Source organism: Terrapene carolina, unplaced genomic scaffold (assembly GCF_002925995.2).
Source record: "Terrapene carolina triunguis isolate 2854851 unplaced genomic scaffold, T_m_triunguis-2.0 Scaffold131, whole genome shotgun sequence".
Taxonomy (NCBI): Eukaryota; Metazoa; Chordata; order Testudines; family Emydidae; genus Terrapene; species Terrapene triunguis.
The window spans coordinates 25,443,735-25,470,423 of NW_020664482.1; the positions used below are offsets into that span (position 1 = coordinate 25,443,735).

At 39.1% G+C, this 26,689-nt stretch overlaps 1 protein-coding gene across 2 annotated transcripts in view; it reads right to left on the reverse strand.

Annotated features, from left to right (window-relative positions):
* LOC112110003 (fibronectin type-III domain-containing protein 3A-like) overlaps positions 1–26,400 on the reverse strand; it is a 75,729-nt gene extending 49,329 nt beyond the window's left edge. Inside the window, exons 1-2 of one of the 2 annotated variants that reach the window (XM_024204780.3) lie at positions 26,318–26,400; positions 1,460–1,597 (exon numbers count right to left, since the gene is read on the reverse strand). In XM_024204780.3, coding sequence (XP_024060548.1) covers positions 1,460–1,570 — 111 coding nt within the window. In that variant the 5' untranslated portion in view covers positions 1,571–1,597; positions 26,318–26,400. Of the gene's footprint in view, positions 1–1,459; positions 1,601–26,317 lie in introns of both variants that reach the window. The other variant, XM_024204779.3, reaches the window with a different exon arrangement.
* Between the last annotated feature and the right edge of the window lie 289 nt (positions 26,401–26,689).

Sequence of the window (26,689 nt, forward strand, 5' to 3'; positions counted from 1 at the left end):
GACTACATTTATTTCAGAAGCATTTTGGCTGTAGAGCAGTGTTATCTTTGACTCCTCTATACTTCACAGTCAGGCTGTGTTCAAATCATGTCATTCGTTTCTTCCTTTCAGCACCTCCAAGATCCCACTCTTCCCGCTCAGACAGCAAATGGTCTCATCTAGGTCCTCAGCATCTCTCACTTTAATTACTGCAACCTCCCTTTCTTGGTGGTCTTCCTGACACCCAAATTGGTCACCAACTTCAATTTACTATTTTCCTGGTGTAACATGATGCATCAGCTATTTGAATATTCTCTCAACTGGTGAGTGTCTAGAAAGAGGGATTTCACCTTGCTAAAATGCTAGGGTAGGCTAGTTTATATGCTTTTTAGCTTTTGTTTATTGTGTGATATAAACTCTCTCTTAAAATTTCCCCAAATCCACACCCACTATAGTACAAAGTATAATATATTCCTTTGCTTGTTCCTTCTCTGAAAACTTTCTAGTTTATCAATATCTTTAAAATAATGAGATGTCCGGAACCTAATACAACATTTCTCAATGTGATCACGCTAGAAGTGTACAGAGCCTATAATCTCTAGGTCACATAACACTTCCTCTTTATATTTAGTACAATGCAGTAACCTTTAGAATACCATATCCAATTGCAAACTCACTTCTAGCTAAGTGTTCCCTAGATGTACTAGCTTACACTTTATCTTTTTTATTTTGCCTACAGTTCTAATCTCACTAAGCACTCGTGTTATTCTTATGTCCTCACTGATATTCTGATCTCCTTCCAAATTATCATGAACAATTTTCATTAGTGTGCTGTGAACTCCTTTTTGTAGATTATTAATGAAGATATTAAATATCACCAACCTAACCGATCCTTGCTATATCCTACCACACCTCTCTCCAACATAATTATTTCTTTATGGTACTGCAGCCAATTTCTAATCCATAGTGGTATTTATATTTAAGACAGTTTGTTATAATCAAAGATTTTGTGAATTATTAAATGCTTTATTAAATCCAAATACACACTTCTTTAATCCATTAATTTTGTAATTCTATAACAAAGCAATGAAATTTGTCTAGTGAAAAATATTCTCTAAGCTTTACTGCTTATTTTCATGGTTCCATCACCATCTAGATTCTTAGTGATTTTTTTCTAGTCTCCATATTTGCGTCAGAAGTTAGAATGAAGACAGCAACAGAAACACTCTTCTGATTTTGAGTATCAGTACTACACTTACTTTCCTTCCATTTCCTGTTAATGCCCCAATTTTCAAGGCGTTTTCAAACAAGAATTGTCAGTAGTACAAGCACAATTTCTCTACTTGTCCTATAAAGCACATAGCCCAATTATGGGCAGTATTGAAATATGCATCACTCCAAGTAGCTTGTTAGGCAATTAATGCCATAGTAGGCAAAGTCTAAACTGACTTATGCATTCTAGTTTTACAGGTGTACTTGCCTGTTGTATGCTGTCCCCATTAACCATATGAGGTAGAAGTGGCACTTCATTCATTATAGGTGTGGCTTCTAATGGAGGTGGCTGGTCGGCCATCATGGCTAAAATGACCATTCATTGACAGTGTCGCACATCAACCACCTGCTGAAATGAAAATACAGAATCAAGATCAGGAGCTATTTTTATTTTAATAACTTTCTTACTAGCCTCATTTTTATAGACGTTTGCCCTTCATATGAGGTGTCTATCTTTGAAAAGAAAAATATAGCAGCGTAGATTCTCTTCTTCAGAAGAAAGATTTTTTTATATTAATTGGTTCCTTTACTTACACCACTCATACCAACTCACTGACATTTGAAAGTCCCAAGAACAAAAAGAAAGAAGACTTCCTTATTCCATAAAAAAAAACAATTATCCCAAAGATGTTAAAGTCATTTCAATTTGAGATGAAAAAAGTTACTACAAGAGCCATTTTCAAAATCACTGCAACTTTTAAAAAAATGCACAAATTATTGGTAATTCCAAGGATATTTAGCAGTTTTGAATTTGGAGCAATATTTATTGGGTGTATCTGTAGGCCCACTACATTACAGACACACTAAAAGCCCAAAACATTTTCTTGAGCGTGATGCTAAGGAACAGACTTGTGCCATACAGAACCTTACTTCTGTAAGTAAGTTCCTGAAATTCATTATATGCATCTTTAAACTGAAACAGCACTATCACGGAGACATCAGAAGTAAATAACTAACTAGGACCCTGTGTGTAATACAGTTACACAGCCATGTAAATTACTGCATAAAGGTGGGTTATTTTAAAATTGCTGAATTTTTACGCTCCAGAATTTAAGCTTCAATAGAAAGAATTAAGTTTCTAAGTCGCCAGTTTAGCTCACAGGGTGGTACAAACCTCTAAGAGTTTTTACAATGCAGTTGCTTGTTATCAATAGAAATGTCTGCCACAAACTGAAAAAGTAAAGTTTAGAGGCAGCATAAAATAAATCAAAAAGTTAGTAGCAAGAAAGACTACTGACTGGACTGGGATGGCCGCATTGGAGAAGGAAAGAGGAGTGCTGCACAGTTCTGGGGTCTCTATTGTATATTTATGAGGTCTAATGTGCTGCATAGGATAACAGGATACAGGAAATGCTGTATTACATTTAGCTGATATTTCTTTCTCCCTCTCCATCTTCTACAATTTAGACAGATTACTACAATGCAGCTTTGAGTATTTCAGTTTATTAAATTAGCAATCTTGCATAGACTGAGTTAACTCAGTGTATAATAGTAAGTTCTCTTTTAGTCTGCTGCATCACACTCCATATTGGGAAAAAATGATTCCTGTGATTATTTCAGCACTTAATGATGCATTTACACCATGGTAGCAATGGTAGGAGCACTAATGTAGAGTGACTGATGTAGTTTGTCACCATGCCATCTAACCATGTTCAGAGTAGCTCTACAGTGAAGGTGGGAGAAATCCCTGAAATTCTTGGTGCATACAAGGTCAAAGAGAGCTACAGCATCTAACTGAAAAACATTCCCTCACTCAGAGGAAGTTCTCATGATAATTGACATAGTAGTAGTTTTAGTTCAAAGCTACTGTAACTTCTCACAGCACAGTATTATGAAATATCAAACAGTACCAAATACAAATAAATAATGTAACTGGACACCAAACACCTTTTAGCTTTGCTTTTAGCAAAGGAATTTTAAGAGAACAACTGGGACTGCACAGGTGTGAGGGCAGAAATTGTCCCACAAAGTTTATTTTAAGCATGCCTACATTAGTAAGTTACTTGCATCCTGAATAAAATAATCGTTCACTAAGTGATATTTTTGATCTGCTGCAAACAAAATGTACTGATATCTGATTGCATATAATTATTCCACTTAAAATAACTGTATGGTAATGTTGCCATTAGCAATCCTTAAAGTAAGAAAGTCACATGGCTTTCACTGTACAACTCCTGTTTTTAGTGGGTTAAAGCTAAATCATTAAAATTATCCATAGCATGAATTTAGCATACATGAGTTATCCAAAATTTTGCAAGATTGTCTTTGATCTAAGAATCAGTCATATCAGAAGATGGAAATAAATACTTAACAGCTAAGAAAAAACCCTTATGGAAACAGCATTCAAATAATTAATAAAAATATCAAATTGTAAAAATAGGTATACAAATTATCCTAACACCTGCAACTTCAAATAAATATTTAAAGTTTCTATCCCAGTCTCAAACTTCTAACATAAAATAATGTATCCTGGGGAATACTGCAACCTCGAGGAAATTTCAAATATAAATACTACTATGTTGTGGCAGCCTTAATTCAGAATGCTCTTATGTCTGAAGGTGTAATTCTATTGACAATTTTTAAATGCTACATTATTGCAGCATGGAAGTAATCAGCATAGTAAAATACAAGTTTTCAGCCTTTGGTCCTGTGGTGTCCCAAATCAATTTTTCTGATTATTTACTGTATATAGCAGGGGTATCAAAGACGCAGTCTGCATGCGACCCGCGGAGTTATTTGCTTCGGCCCGCCAAGCTCCCCGCCCCCTCCCCCGAGTTATTTCCTGCGTCCGCCAAGCTCCACTCACCTGCCGCCCTCCCCCCGTCCCCCCCAGCGCGCCGCGTCCCCGCTCCTCTGCCTACCTCCAGGTGCTTCCCACTGCCAAACAGCTGTTTGGCAGGGCTCAGCACTTTCCAGGAGGGAGGAGTGGGGAGCCGCACGCTCAGGGGAGGTGGCGGAAATTTGGGGAAGGGGTTGGAATAGGGGCAGGGAGGTGGCGGAGTTGGGGTGGGGACTTTGGGGAAGGGGTGGGAAGAGGCAGGGGCGGGGGGAGGCGTCAGTGATGCGGCTCTCATGCCAATGTACTAGTCCTCATGTGGCCCTCGTGGTCATTTGAGTTTGAGATCCCTGGTATATAGTAAGAATTCACAGTCCTATTATTTCTTCTATTACAGTGGTATCTAGAGGCACCAGTTATAATCAAGGCCCTATGTACTAAGTGCTGCAACTTTGTATTTCTTGTATTAACATTTTGGAACAAAGCTTACGTTAGGGAAGGAACACAAGCCAGAACAGGAAAAGAACAGGTTAAAATATATTTAGATAAGTTAGATGTATGCAAGTGGGCAGGGCCTGATAAAATTCGTCATAGGGTACTTAAGGAACCAGTGAAAGCAATCTTGGAACCGTTAGCAATTATCTTCAACAACTTATGGGAATAGTTAAGGTCCCAGAGGACTGGAGAAGGGCAGTAATAGTACTGCTGATCCATATGTCTAGATTTGACAGATCGGTGGTGAAACTTCCTCTTAAGGGCAGGCGTGTATATCCACAGCTAGCAGAGGGTAGCCCTGGAATCCTTCAAGGTATGGAGGGACTCATCCGTCTTCTATTGAAGAGGTGCAATTAATCGAAGGGGAGGTCCTTGATGGTATTCTGGACCTCCCTAGGGACCCCTGATGTATAGAGCCATGACTCCCTCAGCATGACTAATCTAATGCTAAACAGGAAAACTGTTAAAACTACAGTATTTACAAACTAGATGATTTTTATTTAGTAAAATGAAGCCAAAGCGGCGGACACTAAAGATTCCAACTCAGACCATGTGGTGGGAGAAGGAACTGGAGAGGCAGTCTGTCTGCCCTGCTCTTATCCCCTCGGTCAGAGGCATGATGTGAGCCAGGGTGCGTGCACAGACCAATGGACAATGCTTTCAAGTTTAGTGGCTCTAAGCGCATGATGCGCATCAACAGGGACCATCACTCGAAGAAGAAACTTTACTTTCCAAAACTTCAACCCCATTTGTCATTGGTGGGATATGCTATTTTAACAAAATTTATTAAATGAGTCTAGCTTAGTCTGTTGGCCAATACTGCAACGAAATAGTGCAATGATTAAACTTGATAAATTATTAGCTTAATATCCAAGTTCTGGTTTGGTAAAAATTAGTTTTTGTAAGGCTTTGGAAAGCTATTTGCACTGAATAAATCCACAGGCCACCCTTTTACTATTAATAAAAGATGAACTAATACAAAAATTCCAAAATTCTGATTTAGGTCAACCTGAAGCAGGAAACTAATTCCATCTGAAAGCATCATGGATTGTGCTATTTTGTAGTTTTCCGAGTTGCAAAAGCATTGTGACCGTCTGTATCCCTAAATTCACCCCTTTTACAACAAAACTATAACGGATTTTGTACAAAGTATGCCTTGTGAGGGACCATTTGAAGACTTGATGTGCCAATCATTACTGTTCTGACAAAATAGGTGTGGCAACATTGCATGTAAAAGTTATAAGATAACATTATTGAGACATATTCCAAGTTTAGAAAAGCATGCACAAACCAGTTCCTCAAAGACAAAACGCACACTTACACCACAGCCAGGTGTCAACATAATCAAATGGACTATCGCCTGGTTAAGCAGCCATTCTTTGGCAGAAGAAGGGTGTAAGTGAGAAATTTACATTTTGGCATTAGAACAGCTTGAGGTTCCCATGCAAACAGACTGTGTCATGAACCTCAGCTGGAGATGATTTTCAAAGAGGCAAATAATTATAAAAGGTGAGAACAGAGAAGACAAATCCTCTCTCCCTTTATGTCTACTCACAGCAACCACAATACCTAAGGTATATAGGAAACAGGTTGGGGAGAGAGCCTGGCTGAAAGATTCAGCCAGTAAAACTACTAGAACATGTGGTAAGATAGACTTTCAATTTGAATTCACTTAGCTTGTTAAGTTAGGTATTAGTTTGCATTTTACCTTTTATTTCTTTATAACCAATTCTGACTTTAAGTGATTACAAGTAATGAGGCATTAATCTATCTTTCTGTAGTTAAACTTGTTTTATCTAAACTAGTGTGTGTTTGGACTGAAGTTGGTTGGGAAACTCCATTTGAGATAAGGTTTGTGCAGATCATTTTCTCTTAATTAAATAATGGATTTTTAATGAGCTTGTATTGTCCAGGAGGGTAATGTGCAGTACAAGCACCACATTTCTAGGGAGAAGTCTGGGACAGGGAATTTGCTAGTGTCGCTCTGTACTGTAATATAATTCAGGAGTGGCGGGCTAGAGCACTCAGATACCACTGGGAGTAATTTACATGCTAGAGGCTGTGTGAGAGCAGACAAGGAGTGGTTGCTCTCATAGCGAAGCAGTGTAAAAGGCACCCCATTTTGGAAAATTGAGGAGACAGTTGTTCAACAGTCCAGATTGTACCCTAGGGAATGTCACAAGCATATTCCGAGAATTAATCAGTGGGCATAGCTACATTTTCTGGGACTTTGTCACCGTACAGTGTAGGTTTTCAAGTCAGTATGCAATTTAACTTGTTAATTTTAGTAAAATTAGATTTTACAAATGTAATTCTTGCCAGATTCATTTCTCTACAGAGGTTTCCAAATGATGTATTAATTGGAGGATCTGTTTCCAAACCTTTGTTTAGTTGGAGTATGAATTAAAGTCTGGTATAAGATGCACTCTGCTATTTTTTAAAATAAAGAAACAAGGCTTCTATATTCTTTTGATACCCACAAGAAATAGAGTTTTGATTTAGTCTACCAATCTGCAGTGCTTCCCACAAACAAGCCATCAACAGCACTGTTTTGGTAACAGAATCTTAAAATCAGTAAAACATCAAAATGCATCATCCATCCCTAAAAGTAGTTACTCAAGTTATTTTCAGTACATATTCTTTTTAAACTTTAGTAGCTGAAGTTAACTGCACATATAATTTGGCAAATGTGCTTGAAAAGTGAAAAATAGTAAAATACAATTAAATCAAATATTCTAACTTTTGTATCTAAGTATCTTTGGTTCTGGTAGACTTTATTATGGAAGGTACAACAATTGAAAAAACTTGGTTATGTTTGCATTCAACAATACTTTAACAAGCATCAGCAAGCCTCACATTTTTGTTTCAACTTTGTGTAGTAGTTCATTAAACTACACCTCTACCCCGATATAACGCTGTCCTCGGGAGCCAAAAAAATCTTACCGCATTATAGGTGAAACCGCGTTATATCGAACTTGCTTTGATCCGCCGGAGTGCGCAGCACCCCCACCCGGAGCGCTGCTTTACCGCATTATATCCGAATTCGTGTTATATCGGGTCGCGTTATATCAGGGTAGAGGTGTATCTGGATTAAGTGCAGTGTAATATGTACACATTATGGTCACACATTTACTTCTGTATTATGCTGCTTTGTTCTAATATAATTTTCAATCCCTTTCAACACTGGCATTTTTGAGCCAAATTAACACTTAGGATGATTCTCCTATAGCCTCCCAAGAGTTGAATTCTAGAATGCTGGATTACTGTTTACACAGAACTGAGGCAGCTAAACTTAGATACCCTATGTGTTGTATGCATAATATATAAAGATTCATAAACTTTATCTCACACTACTAGAAGATCAGGTAAAAGTAAGTAGGTAAAAAATGTTTCCTATTTAAACTTCCCCATCAGAAGTACACTTGAGTAATTCAATATTCTGATGGTATAATTCAGGTAATCATATTGAAAAAGAAAAGTTACAAAAGAAAGCAACATTTTCCATAGGCAGTCTCGATTACAAAGGCTTCTAAGAAAAACAGAGAGAAGTCTATCTGACTAGCTTCCCACAAAACAAATACTGTACATAGCAGGGGTGGGCAACCTATGGCACGTGTGCCGAAGGCGGCACGTGAGCTGATTTTCAGTGGCACTCACACTGCCTGGGTCCTGGCCACCGATCCGGGGGGCTCTGCATTTTAATTTAATTTTAAATGAAGCTTCTTAAACATTTTAAAAACCTTATTTACTTTACATACAATAGTTTAGTTATATATCATAGACTTATAGAAAGAGACCTTCTAAAAACGTTAAAATGTATTACTGGCACGCGAAACCTTAAATTAGAGTGAATAAATGAAGACTCGGCACACCACTTATGAAAGGTTGCCGACCCCTGGTATATAGCATTGTGACTGACCTCACTTGCAGATATAGGAAAAACACAGAGACTGACGGCTGAAACACCAGCCTTCCCTTCTCTCTTGCTCCCAAAATCCTCTAACACACGCTGCTGCGATTATTATGGATTCCCATTGACTTGGGCTTAGTATTACCAAATGCTTAAATGAACACAAGGGGTCCAAAAGTAGGGAGGGAGGGGGCAACCACACAGATAACAAGAAATGGGTAGCAGTGAAGTGACACTAGATCAGTGGTTCTCAAACTGTGGGTCAGGACCCCGTTTTAAATGGTGTTGGCAGGGCTGTCATTAGACTAGTTGGGCCTTGGGGCCGAAGCCCAAGCCCCACCCCCAGGCCTGAAGCCCAAGCCTGAGGGCTTCAGCCATGGGTGGCGAGACTCAGGTTACAGGCCTCCCACCTGAGGGCTGAAGACCTAGGGCTTCAGCTTTATGTCCCCCTCCACCCCCCGCAGCAGGGCTCAGACTTTGGTCCCCCCTGCTCCTGGGGTTGTGTAGTAATTTTTGTTGTCAGAAGGGGGTTGCAGTGCAACGAAGTTTGAGAACCCCTGCACTAGATATTAGTTCCTCAACAATGAAATTCTTTACTTAAGAACATTTTGTTTAAAAAAAAAAAAAAAGGGGGGGGGGGAGTTTCAAATATATTTTACTTCAATCAAAAAGTTAAAGGTATATGCAATATTAATATACAGGAAATGGTAAATATCAGACTTTTACTTAAATTAACAGAAGGTATCTAAGCTTAATAGGCAGTGTTTAAGATTAAGGGGAGAAAAAAAAAATCAAACAGAGTCTTTTGCCAAGTAAGTTAATAAAACTATATCCACTGGGATCGTATAATGGAAACGCCATCAAAACTTTAACATAACATCTCTAACAAGAAGCTATGATATGAAGTCATTATTAGTTTTCCTTGACAAGATATTACACCTCTTATTTTATGCAAAAACTTGCATTTGTTTTCAACATAAAAAAATTCACAACTGGTATAAAACACCAACAGTAAGCAACAATTTACAATAATTAACAAGTTTCTAGTGAAATAAATCTCCTAGGAAAAGCAATGTGGATATTATAAAGTCATAGGCAGACTTGTAAAAGTAGAGAAAAATCCAGTCATTTATATATTCACAGCTTAATGGTCTAAAGAAAGTAGCACAGCGAGTTTTTCATGAAAAGAAGCAACAACTAATAAAACATCTTGGGAAAAAACACTCCACAGAAAAGCAGCAGTGCTTTTTTGACAGATGTTTTATCAGGGTTTGTACTGTATTTTGAGCCAGATTTTTCCTGATAGAAATAATTTTACTAATTTTTATGAACATTCATGCTACTTTTGAGTAATCTACTTTTATCTTAACACCTGAAATAAGAATTCAGCATGTACAAGGCTCTTAATTAGTAACAATATCTATTTTAATGTAATACGAGGGGGAAGGAAGAGAGAGAAAATTAGCCTGTTCTAAGGAGAAAAGGTTGTTTATACTCAATGTCTGTATGGATTTTTCCCCTCCAGTCTTCTATAATCAACAAAATATAATTGCCTTTTGTTGGATTCAGATGCTAGATCAGTATTTATTTCTGGATTTAATACATTTTAGACCCAGTGACTAGGTCTCACATCAAAATATTTTCCCAATACCCAAACGTCTCCCCAGAAGGTCACTACATGTCCTTGAGAATACCATGGGAACTGTGTTCCAGTGGGCCTTAGCAGACTTAACGTTATTGGCAATAAGTAATACAATTTCACGCACATATACATAGTCTCATGTGATCTATTGTGATTTTTATTTTGTAAAGAAATAACAGTGTTGGCACAGGACCTCTCTAATAAAAGGCCACTTGCAAATCTTTCATGTTGGCTCTGTCTAGTAGGTGTCAAACTTTTCAAGCACTGCTTCAAATAATATTTAAAATGAGATGCCAGCTAATTCAGACCCAACATTTAGGATCTCCAAAAGTTTTTTCACAAACACTGAAAACAAATTTTGGAAAAAGTAAAGAGACTGCCTGTTAAAGCATAAGTCTCAAGAAATGAGCATGACTAAACAAATCAGATTAATTTAATTGTCCAAATAAAGCAATGAGCAGAAGCTAAACAGATTGCATAAATAGTGAAAATTAATTACAGTACCACATAGATGCTAGAGTGGTCTGTATACATCTTAGATTTATTACATAGTTAATACATGTTTGCTTGGTTGGTTTTTTAAAGTCAAGAAATTCAAAATTAGGGATAAAAACAAGAGTAATTTAAATTTACTTCAAATGTCCCAACCAAGAAATACTCGTTTGAGTTCACCCATCAACAATAACTCCGTCCTTTCACTGCCACTTGTCCTCCATTTCACTGTAGAACAACCCCACTAAGTGCTACATTAATTCTTTCATGTTGAGCATATGAATTCATAGATTAAGGCTGGATGAGGCAATTATGATAATCTAGTTTGATCTTTTGAGTAACACAGGCCATAGAATTTCATCCAGTAATTTTTTCACCAAGCCCTTAACTTCAGGTGGAACAAGAACCTAGCTTTTACAGATATCCAATCTTGATTTAAAGAATGATAGTATGTTATTTATCTCTGCTTTGTCTTGAGTAAAGTTATGCTGAGAAGGATGAAGGAAAAAAATCTGTCACCTTTGCATCCAGATAGCTGTGACAAAGTTTAACTCCAGTCTGTATTTGTAATGTGGGGATTCTGACCTATTGGGAGGCTAAATGAAGTATCCAGCTCTTTGAGTAGTGGGAGACACGGACTGGGTCTTGCATGGATCATGTGTGGATGGGAATAAGCAGGATGTGGTCTCTGGGCTGTAACAGGGGTGAGATGGTGGGGAAAATGACATCTGCAGTCCTTAATTAGAAGCAGGGAAACCACAATTTACATTCAGATATGTAGAGTTTCTTAGGTAGCTGGAATCTGGCTGAAAAAATCAAAAGGCCAAATTTGTTAAGGGGTCATAGATACCTGGTATTGGTACCTCAAATAAATATTTCCAGATTTTCTAGATATTTCTGATTTTTTGGTGTACAATACTTGATATTTCTGATTTTCCAATGTGTTTCCTCTGTTCCCAATAATTATCATGTTCTAATATAAATTAATGCTCTATTTATAACTAATTCAGAGATTGTTAGAGCTTTTTATTTTTTGGAAAAAGCTTCTTATAAACTTTGACTTGTGAAAATTTTATGTAGATGAAATTGCTATATTTGAGGCAGAGAAAAAACTGGGGGTTCCTGTCTTGCTTTGGGACTCTACAGAACACCCTGCCAATTCCTACTGAGGCATCCTGACTTCTGAACATCTTAAATCTAGTATAACCTGCCAGCAGAGTTTATGACCTCTAGAGTTTACAGGTTCAAAAACCCCACACCTGCCCAAGCCATGGAACAACTAGAAACTTAAAAAAAGAAAAGAAAAAAGATCAAAAATCAGTCCCCAGTGAGAACAAAAGAAGAAATTCAGAATTAATACAGAGCAGGCTATTTTGATAGGAAACATTTCACAAACTGCAATACATTCCCAGTTTTTCAAACATCAGTCAGATCTCAGACACCCTGTTGTATCACCCCAATCTTATAATATTTCTCCTGTGCCAGAGGACCACACATGAGAAGTTTTAGGCAGATTGGTTTATTTATGGCAAAATTAGAGGGGGTATTAAAATCAGGCTTTTAACAGAAGCCTAGTTACAATTTTAGTTCTGAAGAGACCACCATCTCTCCATAACACTAATCTGTTCAAAGCTAGAAAGTTTTTACTAAATCTTTGGAAATAATTCAGAATGATACCCAAGTGATTTTTTCTACACCCTGTCTTGTATAAAGTTTGGCTTCTAGCCAAAAAGGCACCACAAGTTGAATTGACAGACACTGAAAATATTCTTTAGGGCTTACCCAACAAGTATGTGCAGTCAAACATTTTCTATATTTACAACCGGGAAAAATACCATATAATTTAAGCCCGTGTTCTCAGGCTGGGAGACCTCAGTGTTAGGAAAAAAGGATAAAGTTAACTCCAGAGACAGAATATAAGATTATTTACAAAAGAGACTACACTGCTTTATATTAAGTACATTCTTGCAGGAACGCTGCTGTGTAACCTGTTCTCATCCTCCCTTAATACCCAAATAAGCACCAGATAGCACTACCTTAAATCACTGTGGCAATCTGCAAGATGCTCCTGTGCAGAATTACTTTCCACGTGACAGTACCAGAAGCTATATGAAACACATGCTGGCCATAATTTGAGAGTTTTACTGCTGCTGCAGTCATATAGGAAGTGCTACTGCTCAGAAGCATATCCAAGATAGTGATTATAAACGTTCTTTTGTTGGAGGCTTTTAAACAAATTGCAGAGTATCTGGAGACGCAGAAACTCATCAACACCACAGAGAAACTTTTGTTGTTGCTTTTTAACGGTTCTTCCAAAAACAGTTTCCCCAGGTAATATACAGAAAGAAGAATTGTGTTACAAATCCTTTCATGGGCCATGTTCCAGACTTTGTACCAGCATAAAAGTTGTGTCGGAATCTTTCTGGATAGAATTATGTTTAAAAGCTGTTTTGGTTAACTTGATTTCCCTGTAGTGTAGACAGGACCAGAAAAACAAAATATCAGCAGTGGCTTTGGTACTAGGAAGACTCCCTTGCATTTATAATATGCCCTTGACATTTTTTGAGCACTCCAATCCAAGAAATTAATTTGCAATCATATCGATTCAAAGGGGAATCTTTTTACTGAAGCAATTTATAATCCTCTGGGGGGGGGGGGTTAAGTAAATAATATATAGAGCTAGATAATATTGCTTTTGACCAGTAGATTTCAAACTGATTTACAATGGAAGTATCATCAGATGGGGAAACTGAGGCATGGGTGCAAGCTGATGCTGGAAGCTTATTAGTTTTTTTTTAGTTAGATTTAGGTGGTCAGTTGACTGACCATACCTTTGCCACATCAAGGGTCATCCCCAAGTATTTTAACTACATGGTTAATTTACTTAGTATCAGGCCCAAATATACAACTTATATAATACAAACATCTATTATATTGCCATTTGGGCATGCACAGTGTATCAGGTTTTTTTACACTTAACTCCCTCTGCATTCTGAGCATTAAAGGGACTTAGGCATTCAATGCTGAATGTCACAATGCCTAGAAAAAAAATCAAAAACAACACTGTGATCCACAAAGCCCAACTTAGGCCCCGCATACAATAAATTGGGAGAGACAGGTGTCCCCAGACTGGAATTCTCAAAGTTAGCGTGCTAGATGGGGAGTCGCCTAAGTTAGTCAATAGGAGATGCCCACCAGAGGGGTGTGTGCTCAGCCCAGTCACTTTTCTGGAACACAGGCTGCCTGGAGGCATATAGCTCTGCCAGAGATCCAGGAACTGGGGGAAAATAGGAGCCCGGCCACCTAAGTTGCATGCAGGACCCAAAACAAGACAGCTGGGGGCAGAGAAAGGATTTGAACACAGAACTGCCAAGTGAGTACCCTAACCATTAGGCTATGGAGTATTCTGATGTGGCTTCTCTGATGTGGAACAACTTCAATAGAAGAGTGACACTTTATTAAACAATGGAATACTTAGATATTATTTGGGCCAGAGAACAAGTTAGAATGACTATAATCTAGTGATTAAAGCAGTCATCTGAGAGATGGCAGATCCCTGTTCAAATCCCTTCTCCCTCTCAGGAGGAGAAGAAACTTGAACTAGGGGTCTCCCACATCCTAGGTGAGTACCTTATCCACTAGGCTAAAGATTATATGGGAGCACCTCCTCTGTCCCCTGCCTCCAGCTGTTTTGTATGACTCTGACTGAGGGGGTCCAATCTGCTAGGCATGCTCAGAGGCTGCCTATCAGATCAGACCCTGCACAAAACTTGGGCAGCCAAATGCCTGTCTTTCCCAGTTTATGAATCGCTCGGGGGTTTAGGCAGAAGACAGGTGCCCAGGCGCCTATAGTGAGACTGCAGCCTGGATGCCCAGTGGAAAAAAATTAGGCACCAAGAGACTTTAGGTACTTATAGGGTCAGGAGACAGCTGAGAGGGCATTTTGTGGATCGTAGTGGTACTAAAAATGGGATTTAGGTGCTTAACTACCTTTGTGGATCCCATCCGTAGAGCACAATACTATGAAGGAGCCAAGTGGCTTCTGAAATGTGCTATTTCCACTTAGGTCAATGGGAATTAAGGATACTCTACTCCTTGCAGAATTGGGCTCTTAGAGTGTTTAATTCTCCAACTACAAGGAGCAATGGGATTAAGATGTTTTCCAGCTACAGGTGGTTTTTTTTTGGTTTGTGTGTGTGTTTAAGCAGATGAGTGCACAACAGTTGGTTTCTTTCCACTTGCTGGGAATACAAGGTGTTTTGGCATCAGCTAACTTGTTCATGTTGCTAATGCTGTCCTGAAGCTATAAAGCATGAATTCTTCAACACTTAGTAAATTAAGCTTATTTAACACAATTAAAGATAATTTCTTATGTGAAAATAGGCTAATTACATCTCAAAGCATTGCTCTGGATGTTTAGGGCCTGAAGGAATCCATTTTATTTGTATATTAACACTGTACTTTGAAATCCTACATATATATCTCTCATTTGTAAATCTGAAAAAATGGCCTTAAGAATTACAGGAAAAACAGACAAAAGTGTCCGAAGATAAGCAAACGAATGACTTGGGCTAGAAAACTGCAGATTTACGTCGCAAAGGCAGAGCCATTGCTGGAGATCAAGGTTAGAGACAGAAAGTGAGAATGAAGAACCCAGAAAATAGGGAACAAAGATTGTGAAAATGTCTGTAAAAGAATTCCACAACAGCTGAAACCATAAACACAGCATTGGCTGAAAACACTTAGAAAACTGTTAGGCTGAATGCTTTGCATTTAAAATTAAAGCAACTCTAGACAGACAAGACAAGATTGTAAGCTCTTTGGGGCAAGGACAGTCTTTTTGTCATGTGTTTCTACAGTGCCTAGCACAAGAGGATCCCAGTTCATGACTGCTACCATAATACAAACAGCACAGCAACGCATCAGACTCTATTCAGTCACCAAAACAGAAGCAGGTTTTTAACCTCCTCAAGAAGCTACAGGTTTCTGTAGCAAAAGCAAAATGTTTGGATGAATGCTGATCCCTTGTGAGATCTCAATAGGAGCTGCATGTGCTCAGAATTTCTGAAGTCCAGGCTACTTACATAGGGAACTAACTTTAAGCACCCATGTTTGAAAAATTTGACCTTAATGGGAAAAACAGAGTGAATTAGTAATTTCTTTCATTAGAAACACAGGTAAAACTGAATCCTTTCTAAGGTAATTTGCATTCAGAAGAACCAAGTGCTGCTCACTCAGCAAGCTACCAGCTCTTTCTTCAGTTCCTGGGGAAGAGGTAGGGTGACCAAATGTCCCGATTTTATAGGGACAGTCCCGATTTTTGGGTCTTTTTCTTATACAGGCTCCTATTACCCCCCACCCCCTGTCCCGATTTTTCACATTTGCTGTCTGGAAGAGGTAGCCTTTTGTCTGAAACTACACAACCCATATATTGCTTATTAAGCCTGGAAACAGTCTCAAGGTAATGAGTATGTCTATTCAGACTAGCCCATTGTACAGAAAAGACATGGAAGTGCTTCTGAGGTGGTTAACTTGAAGACCCAAGTGGAAAGGTACCAAATTCAAGCCCACTAAGTGGCTGATTTAAGTCTACTTTACCTTATGGAGGATATTAATTTGGGTACAGTATTTGAGGATTAAAAAGTTATATAACAAGAAATGTTTGAAAATGCTTTCAGATGAAACTGTGAAATATGTAAACTCAATAAGCTTTGAAATAAGAAGTGAACAAAGAGAAGCAGCAGTCTAATAGGGAACAATGAAACATATAGATCATTAAAAAATATCATATCCCAGGAAAGGTTCTCTATTAAGAAACTGGTGAGACCAGTCACTTCTTTTCGAACCCAACAAAACAGTAGTAAATACAGGACTTCACAGCGTTAATACAATCAGGAGTTTGTTTTCAGGCCTACATCTGCACTAAAAAAAGCAAAAATTGTTTTCCCGCTAGCTCTGAGTCAATCTCCTTATGGGAATCAGAAATGAGCTTGGTCTACACTGTCAATTTCTGATTCAGATGCAAACTTTTCCAATATAAGAACTCATTTACAAAGCATGATTTACTTTAGTTTTGTGCTTCAAAATAAAATAAAAAATTACAGGCCTTGCTACAAATTAAGAGAGATCTTAGTGTTTACTGCCTTGCTACACCAAAACAAGGGGAAAACCCCCACCTTTTTACTAAACCTCCAAAGGATATTTAAACTATCATGTCCCAGTCTGATTGCTCAGCAAGTCAGTCTAAGGCTTGCTCTCTACACACACAATAACTCAAAGGAATGATGTTAAAATGACTTAGTTAAACTGGTTCAGCTTTGTTTGTGGATGCTCTCATATCATGTAATCATACCTTTAGTTAAATCAGTGCAACTTTGTGTGAAGGCAAGCCCTAAATCTAACAGCACATAGGACAGGTTTATAAAACATGAAAGCTTTCCCAATTTTGATTGAATATGTCCCACTTGAAACCTCCATTCTTTTTCCGCTTTTCCTAAAATCACCAGAAAGGGAAAATGTTCTTGACAATGACTAAGATTAAGATTTTGTCACAGTTATTTTTAGTATAAGTCACAGACAGATCGTGGAAAATAAACAAAAATTCACAGAAGCCTACAACCTGCTTGTGGACTTTTACTAAAAAATAACGGGGGGGAGGGAAGGAGGAGAAGGGACGGGGGACAAATGAAGTCCGAGCCCCATGGGGGTGGTGAGGTGGGGGGAATGAGAGCCAGACTCCTGCTGGGGGTGGGGTAGGGAAGGTTGACACTGTGGATGACAGCTCCAAGGCCCCTGCCACCCACATTGGCTGAGAGCCCCGGGGCCAGCAGCTCGGAGCTCTGGGGTTCCCGCTAGCTGACAGCTCCGGTCCCAGCTGAAGATATCACGGAGGTCTCTGAAAGTCATGGAATCCATGACTTCTGTGACCTTCATGAAATTTTATCCTTAACAATGACTGATTTTTGTTTGTTTCTCTTTCCACTTTGGTAAAGACTGAGTGCTAGGAATCAAGAGTGTTGTGCAGAAAAATTGGGGTTGCTATAGTTCAAACCTAATGTTTAATAGGTTAGTTATATAAAATCTTAAATCTTGTATTTTAAGATACCTACACCTGAAATGGCAAAAGTATTACCATTTGTTGTTGTACCCATACCAGAAAGTTCATTTTCATAGATGTTCCATGTTTTAACAATTTCCATGGCTGGAGAAACCTTTTAGATAACAATGGCCATGTACAACCATTTAAGACTATCAATGGGAAGAAAGGAAAGAATTAGTAACATAAATAAACAGATTTGAACACACACTTTTGTACTTTTTTTTATCCACTCTACTTAATATTTAGAATCTCTGGGTGGTTAAAAAAAAGTGTTAATACCTTTATATCCTTAAGTCTTTGTAAATATTAAATACTACCTGATTCCTGTTCTTCCAAATACCTATAGTATCACAGTCCTTCAGTAATCCTAATTAGAGCAACACATTTACAGTACAGATTAACTAAGTAGCTGACTTCGCTTAAACCTCCACAAGGCAGAGCCAAATAAACCAACCCCTTTTATAGTGCTATCAGTGTTGAAGATATTTACTGTAGGGCATTAAATAGCAGTAGATATGTATAATCATTGTGTTACTTTATTTATAACAGTCAGCTTAACAAATGTCTTTCGCCTGACAAAGTAATAACTACCAAGGACAGTATACCAAGGCATGGCTACCAAAGAGTTCTTGGCATACAAAAATCTCTTTTGTGGTTGTTTCAAGACGGCCCTCTCCCTACACAACCAACTGTTCATTTTATGGGAGAAATTAACTATTCTCCATAACTGAAGTACCTCTTCCCAGGTGTTTGCTTTTTATTTAGTCTTCCAGTTTCCTGCAACCTACCACTCTCTTCCTCCATGAGCCAACTTGTGTTCTTTCTCCAGTTCCATCTACTGCTTTGGAAGATAATGAAACAAATTATACTGATTGGGAAGATTCAAATGAGCAGAGTAGCAGCCCTTTACAAAGATCAAAATGGCACGTCACAAAGTATGAAATGTGGCTTTAACAAAGAGCATGTAGTAGCTGTGATACGTTATTGAAAGATGAGAGTTCACTGTATGAAAGAAAAAGTGTGTGTCTGGAACTGGGGAGAGGAGGGAAATCATACAACTGTACTAGCCAAGAGAACAAAATGCATGACTGTAAGCCGTTTGCAGCCAACACTATATACCAAATAGAAGAAGTGCTTGAAAACATACCGAAGGGCACAGTGTTTACATAAGGACATATAAGTCTATGGCTTTTTGGTGGATGTTAATTTGTAGAGCACTTCTACAAATGTCTTTTTCTCCCATCATTATCCATTTTTGTGCTTATAACAATTAGAACAACAGTTAATTAGATTCAGACCCCAAAGCAATCATTAGATGACAGATTAAAGACATACTCCTTTCAACTTTCCAGGAAGAATTAAGAAGTTACACAGTGTATATCTATACATCAGAAAGCTCTTTTGCATTTCACAAGAACTTTTTATGTTGCAGTCACTTATTTTCCACCCATTAAAAAAACAAATTACTCTAGCTCACTGGTTCCCAAACTGTGGCCCATGCAGCTTATCCTCATCTCAAACTAAATTAAGAGAGACAGAAAACTCTCTAAATACTTTTCTAATACTGTAGATTTTTCAGGAAACAATTATAATTTCTACAGGGATCTTATGGAGTTATAAATAAGAGAAAGGAATCCATGAGAATCTGTAGCTTTCATAGTTTGGACTGTTTTAATAAAGAAACCTTGCTGTAGGTAGAAACAAACTGGACATAAAACAGAATTCAGTTTACTCAGATTCATCTTTATTTTTAAACCGGATTGGAACCTTCAATCTCAAAGCTATTTAGAAATATATTGTGTTTTTTTTAAATCTGAAATGTCATCTAGTTATTTATTTGATCAATATATTATTACTGATTAGGACTAAATATTTCCTTGCTGTGTGTCAGCACAGCTTCTGCTTTAGGCAGGTAAATAGTTTCTGCTATATATTTTAACTTGTTTTTTGTATCCAAATGCCACTTATGCAAGTCTCCAGTACGATAACACCACGTAGCAAAGAAAATGTGTGAACCTAATGCCAACATAAACAAGATAAGTCCGCACTGCTCCTAATTAAATAGTTGATATCTATTGTGTGTCACTCACAATGCTGATTTTAGAAACTGTTTTAATAGATTTTTTTCACTTATTAACTATTGAATCAATGTTTACATAGAAACATTTAATGCCCTTTTCTTTCATCTTCTCCATCTATCAGTGTTTAATTGTGTGTATTTTTCCATATACTCACTGGCTCATAACTTATCCAAGTTTCTTCCAAATAAGAAATATCCAAGTTCCAAATTTAAAATTTTTGACACTCATTTACATTTTTTCACTTTAAAATGTTACTAAAGAACTGTAAAAAGAAAACTGTCAGCTCCATATGATCAGGAAGACTAAGATTCACAGAACAGGGCATAAGTCTAGGAGGGTTCTATTTCCGATTACCATTAATTCACCGTTGACTTGATCTTGTGCCTATTGATTTTAACAGTGAAAACTCAACTGGGCAACTCACAATTATAATGTACTTCAGTTTTTCCTTAGGTAAAATTAAGATGAAAGTAGCCCTCTTTTCTCTGAAGACTTCCTGACATCAAAAAAGGACATGAATCATTGCACACATCTGATAGCACAGGTGAAAGACATCACAGAGCACCCAATGATCAACTCCAATAAGACCAGCAAATAAATTCTAAGGCCAGCCAAATTTGTATGACTCTCAGTACCTAGGCAGTCTTAAGTTTACTTTTGGGGGAATTCTGTGCTACTGCACAAGCGCAGAGAGAATGTCCTCCTCAGATTTTACTCTTTCCCTGCAGAATAATTGATTTACACACCCCTTCTGAGCAGTGGTCCTGAGCAGGCACATCAAGAGCAGCCAAGGGAGACATAAATCACCTTCTCGGGAGGGCGGGTCTGGACATGTGTGCGAGACTTTGTCCCTCTCACTCGCTATCAAGTTGCGCTTGGAATGGCAGGGCTGGGGTTGTCCCACCCGGTGGTTCCTACCCTGCACGGGCTCAAGCTGCTAGTCCTGGCTGGGCTGGAGTGGGGACGGGGCTTGCTCTTCCCCTGCATGGGCTGCCCCCGGGCCGGGTCATACCCACCCCCAGGAACCTCCCTTGGCTGCAGAAAGCGCCGCATACACACACATCCTGCTTCCTGCCGCCCTCACGCCCCAGCCACAGGAGGAGGGAATCACTGTGTGGGGAGCTGTCCTCTCCATCTGCCCAATCTCCATACATCCAGACCTTCCCCCCCTCCCAATCAATCAACTCCCACCCCCCTACATCTGGAGCTTTACCCTTGCACTCAAACCCCCCACCCCACCAAGCCGCACCCAGACTGTACAGTGACGGGCTGGAGCTCAGGCTCTAGGGCCCTGCACAGTGGGAAGGTCCCAAAGCTCTGTCTCTAGTCTGAGCCCAGAAGTCTGCACAGCAATGAAACAGCCCCACACCCTGAGCCCCGAGTCAGCTAGCACAGGCCAGACACATTTTCTTCTTTGTTGTGTAGACATACCCTTAAAAGCTTTTGTGCTTGACATAATGGAAATATTAACATTGCCATGTGCTCTGTGGAGCCATATAGATGTACTAATATGCCTAGTGAATCTATGTGTCAAACCACATTTCCTGAATCTTTTCTGTTTTCTGTATTGTTACAGACATACTTGCAGATTGGTAATTTATTTCAAAATACTTAAGTAACTGAAAATGACACGATTATATTGTGTTATTTTGACAAATAAAATATGCAGAATTTTTAATTTTTTGGCACGGAATTCTCTCGGGAGTATAAGTTATATTTAGTGTGTACAGAATGACACGACAACCTTGTGTATTTTTATATATATATATATATATATATACACACACAACATACATTAAGAGCTCAATTATGAAGCTAATAGAGTTTCAGTATTATGTAAGTATTAAAAAATAACTTGCACGTTATGAAGATGTGCTAGTACACAATGTATTCTTTGGAAATTAAGGCCCCAGTCATTAAAGATGCTGTCCGATTATTAAAAAACTGGAAAAGATTAAAAATCAATTTATAAAGTTAAGCAAATTTCTTCAAATTTGAATTACCTTAAAAATATTTTATCTGATAGGGAATGTAAAGAAAAACCAACCATTTATCTATTTGTGTGGCCTAGAAAATGTGTTGTTTGTGCTAACTCAATAGCTACAAACTAAAATCTAACTACAAAAATTGCTCTACTAAAAGCTTTCCAGTAGATGGTACTGAATTCATTGAAGTTGTTAAAAGCAGACATGTTACATTCAAGATTGGGGAAGAGTATTCAACGAATGTCAATGGAAACAGTTGCTAATGAAAAAAATATTTTTTCCTTCAGAATATTACAAACAAAAATTAAGTACTATTCTAAAAAGTTGACAGTGCCCTTTCAGAAGTATCTACAAGTCTAACCAAGTCATTTTAAATTTAAAATCATCATCTAACTCAGGTGAGTCTACAAAACAAGAAACTGCTTCTTACTTGGAATAAAATAAAGTGATGGATCTGGCACCAAGTTCCAACCTCCAAAGAGTGTGTATGTTAAAAGATTAAAACGTCCTTGCCCTTATGTATATGATGAGAGCCAAAGCACTTCAAAGTCTTTGCAAATGCTAGATTACGAATATGATCATCTAAAGAAAGTCAATTTTAGTCAGATATACTGATTAAGATCCAGGTCTAAATATTGAAAAAATGAATCCTCAGAAAACTGAGGCAGTTTCCATATCAATCAAGAGACACAGAACAATAGTAGATTTACATTAAGACTGGAAATAGACTAAGGGCTCCGAGCCAGTGGTCTGTCTATGCTGGTCGATACACAGAAAGGATTGTGTTAGCACCACGGAAAGAATAAATTATCGCTGCTTTTACAATAAGCTCTTCAAGAATGTAATAAAGAGTTCAGTGTGTGCTCCTCACTCAGGAATCCAAAACTTTTCAGTTAAGGTCTGGCTTGCAGTAAAGATAACAGCTGAAAACTAACCATCTTGACCTGGGAAAACTTAATCAGAATTTGCCTTATGTTGCACACTAGAAAGCAGGTGAAAGGAAAAATCTGATGTTATTTTGCAACAATTACATTATATTTTCTAACAGCAATAATTTGATTCAGAGACCTGGCATGGTTATTCATAATAATTTGAAATTTAGCGATAGGTTGACTTGTAATTAAAATAAAGATTATTTCCTTCTTTAGTCTCTAAGACTACATCACAACCTTATTAATATGAGGACACACCTGCTTTCAGAGGCATATTTTTAAGTCTCCCTTAGTTACAGGGAATTATTTATGTCACAGAAAAGTATTCCCAGAACTTTTCATACCCAGTGTATTTTTTGTAGTTGACTTTAAGTTTTCAAAGTTCATGAATCACAGGGTCACTAAATAATGGTTTTATTAGAGCTAGGGTTCCAGTTTTCTGAACTTAAAACAAATGCATATTTTTGTTTTGATACAATATACTTCATACAGAAGAATCCCAAAATATTTTTCAAACAATGCATATACAGACAACTATATAGTATAGGAACACACAGTACAACTGAAATGCAGTAACTGTACAAAATTGGTGGGAGTTGCAGGTGGGGGAAAAAAGAGCATTGCCAAGGCCAACGGGACAAACTATCTTATGAAAAGGGCACTGGAATTTTTACTGTCTATACACAGTGCAGACAGGATTTTGGTTTTAAAGGTCTCATCAAAACTTTTCCAAAAAATAAATAAAGATTGGTATTAGTATTGACAGACCCACACACAGTCAACAGAATACAAAATGTTACCCCCTCCAAAAACAACAAAACCCCAAACCACTTTAAAAATGTCCCACCAAAATATTCTGCTTGACTTTGTTGCAAAGCTGGTTTCAACTTAACCTCAAAGAAGGACATAGTGTGTGATCAAGGACTGTAGCAGGAAACACATTTGTGTAGACAGAGTTATCTTTATTCTCTCTAAAAAAGTATGCACATTATGAGTTACTGTTCCAAATAATTCCAACAGTCAATTCTTTGAAAATATTGATAGGTATAATGCTTTAGTACAATTGCTGAGCATGACAAGAAATAAGTTATTCTAATATTACTTTAAAGATGAAAACTACTTGAAATATGCATAATATCTACAGATATACTGGAAGTTATAATTATTCAAATTCATTGCCAAGGTACTGCCTAACTGCAGCCCAGGCCAAGTTTTTGAAAAAGAAAATCTTGTTGCAACAATCCTGAACCTACAAGTGAGTGATCTACTTGTAATAGCTTGTTCCAAGAAACTTTAAGATGGTCAATACAAGGGATCTTTTCATAGAATCTTGTAATTAAAAATTGCAGGTTAAAATACAATGGAAAATTTTCATTACACTTTCCCCCAACCCTATTGGAAGGACAGAACTGGCGGGAGACCTTTCAACTCTGCATTATGAAATATCAGACTAACGTGACCCAATCTAATGACAAGAGATCACAATGAAATGCAAGGATCCCACAGACTGCAAGACTTGGGACACAGTGAGGCAAAGTCTTGGAAAGGAAGAGAGCATACCAGCTAGCTATTTTTCCAACAGGCACAAAAATTCATATATTATAATTTTAGGTCTCAAGAAATGCAACCATTTTTCCTGTTATTCATTTTTATCCCTTTTCACACACATCCTTTCTGCCTTTTACTTGAGGAGTTCGGAAGGCAGGGATAAGGAATTTTTTTTTTCTGATAAAGGCACTGGACAGCATATAAACTACGACTATTTTGTTGATTTTAGTACATAAATCCAAAGATATTTTATTGGTTTAAAATACAGAAAGGATGGTCCAATGATTAGGGGACTACTCTGGAACTCAGGAAACCTGGATTCAATTCCATGCTCCACCACCGACTTAACGCATGATCTTGGACCAATATCTGTGTGCCTCATGCCCCTCACATCTGTAAAATAGGGATAACAGCACTTCGCTACCTCACAGAGTGTTGCATGGACAAATACATTAGAAGATTGTGAGGCACTCTGATATTGCAGACTTATATAAATACCTAAGATATACACGAACTCGTAGTTCTACTGTAAATTCAGTTGTTTTCTGTGTCAATGTTAATACTTAGGCTTTGGGCAAAACTTGCAATGACTTCTGATATCAGCAAAATCTAAATGCCGTAGAAAGAAAAGGATTTTAAAACACAAAGAAACTAGCTGGAAATTGGAAAATTCTAGTTCTTTTTAAAAATACAACATACATTCAGAGATAGGAGTCTCAACAGCAAGCTTAAAAACAAAAGATTAACCTATCTTCAGTGTTAAACCCATCCAGGAATAAGAAGTCAGCTAGCAGACAAAGAATAGTTATAAAGAGGAAATAAATTCTGAGTCTGAGCTAAATACACCTGCCAGCTATGTACCACCCAGGGGCTAGTTGAAAAGATTATAGCTGTACTCAATTCATAAAGGGCCTGCTGCAAAAGATTAGGAAGGAAAGTTGCCATATTGCATACTGTGAGACAGGGGTCCCTGGAGGCCTCCCCATCCCAAGCACCAGCACTACACACTAAAGTAACAGCAACGGCCTTTTGTTAGAAGCCAAGAATAGGATCACACTGGAAAGCAGTCACAGTAGGATACCCACCGTCACGGCTGCCCCTAGCTGGAGGGGTACCAGGCAGGAGTAAAACAGGTCGCTACTAGCCATAGATCAGATGGCAGGACCGACCTACCCACCTCCCACCCAGAGGAGAGAGGTTGAGGGAGGTGTTCAGTCTCTATTTGCTGATCACTCCAGTCAAGGGGAACAAGTAGAAGGCTACGTGGCATTTGCAGGCAGCAGCGCCGGCTGCCGGGGAGGAGGGGGGGAGAGGAGGGAAGAGAGGGACTCCAGACCCTGAACCCCCCCCCCCAAATAAACGGAAAGTAGCAGGGGAAAATATTGGGGATTCGCTGGAGATAGCCCGAAGGGGAGGCAACAGGAAGGCTGGCTATGTTCCAGCTGGCTCCGTATGGCACACATTGGGGAAGAGATGGGGGTGAGCTCATGGGAGTAAACTCTCATCTCAAAAGGGGGAACCTTACTATGGTCTCAGTCCAGCACCCCATCTGCCTGCCCCACGGAAAAGGGGGAGGAGTCTGATATGTGCACCAGGACAGAAATGTCAGTAACCGCTCCCCCAGTGCGCTCCCTACCCTCCTGCGCCCCCATCTCCCGCGGTACACGCCCTACCCCCCACCCCATCCCGGTGCCCTCTGCATCCTTCTGTCCCCATTCCCGCACGGTGCGCTCCCTGCCCCCTTCTGCCCCCACGGTGCGCTTCCTGCCCCCATTCCCGCCCCCTTCTGCCCCCATTCCCCCACGGTGCGCTTCCTGCCCCCTTCTGCCCCCATTCCCGCACGGTGCGCTCCCTGTCTCCCCATCCCCTTCTGCCCCCACTCCCCCACGCTGCGCTTCCTGCCCCCATTCCCCCACCTCCTGCGCTGCGCCCCCTGCACCCTACGAGCCTCCCAGTAAGCGCCCCACCCCAACAGGCCCCATGGCGCCCCCCAGCTCCTGGCACCGCACGCACCGCCCCGGCTGGGCAGCGCCCGCTCTGCCCCAGCCGCCCGGGTTTACGCAGTGCCCGGCGGGGAGTCCGTCCGGCAGGGGTAACACCACTCACCGAGCGGGGCGCGACGCGAGCGTAACCACTGCCCAACCTCAGCGCTGCCAAGCGCCCCAGACGCCGCCAGACGGCTCCGCCATGATGGAATGCGGGCACTGCGCGTGCGCAGCTAGTACAGGCGGCTCCAGGCGTGATAACCAGAAAGAGGGGCGGCCGGGCGGGACAACCAATGTAATGAGACCAGCATCCCAGTTTAAGCCGTTCAATCCGGCAAAAAGGACTCGGGAGGGGGACATTCCAAATGAGAACAATTTCTGGTACCCATTAGTTCAAATAGGATTATAATAAAAAAAAAAAAAAAAACCCTGAGATTATAATGGGAAGGTAGATGAAAGTATAATCAGAGACTGTGATTATATATAATTATAA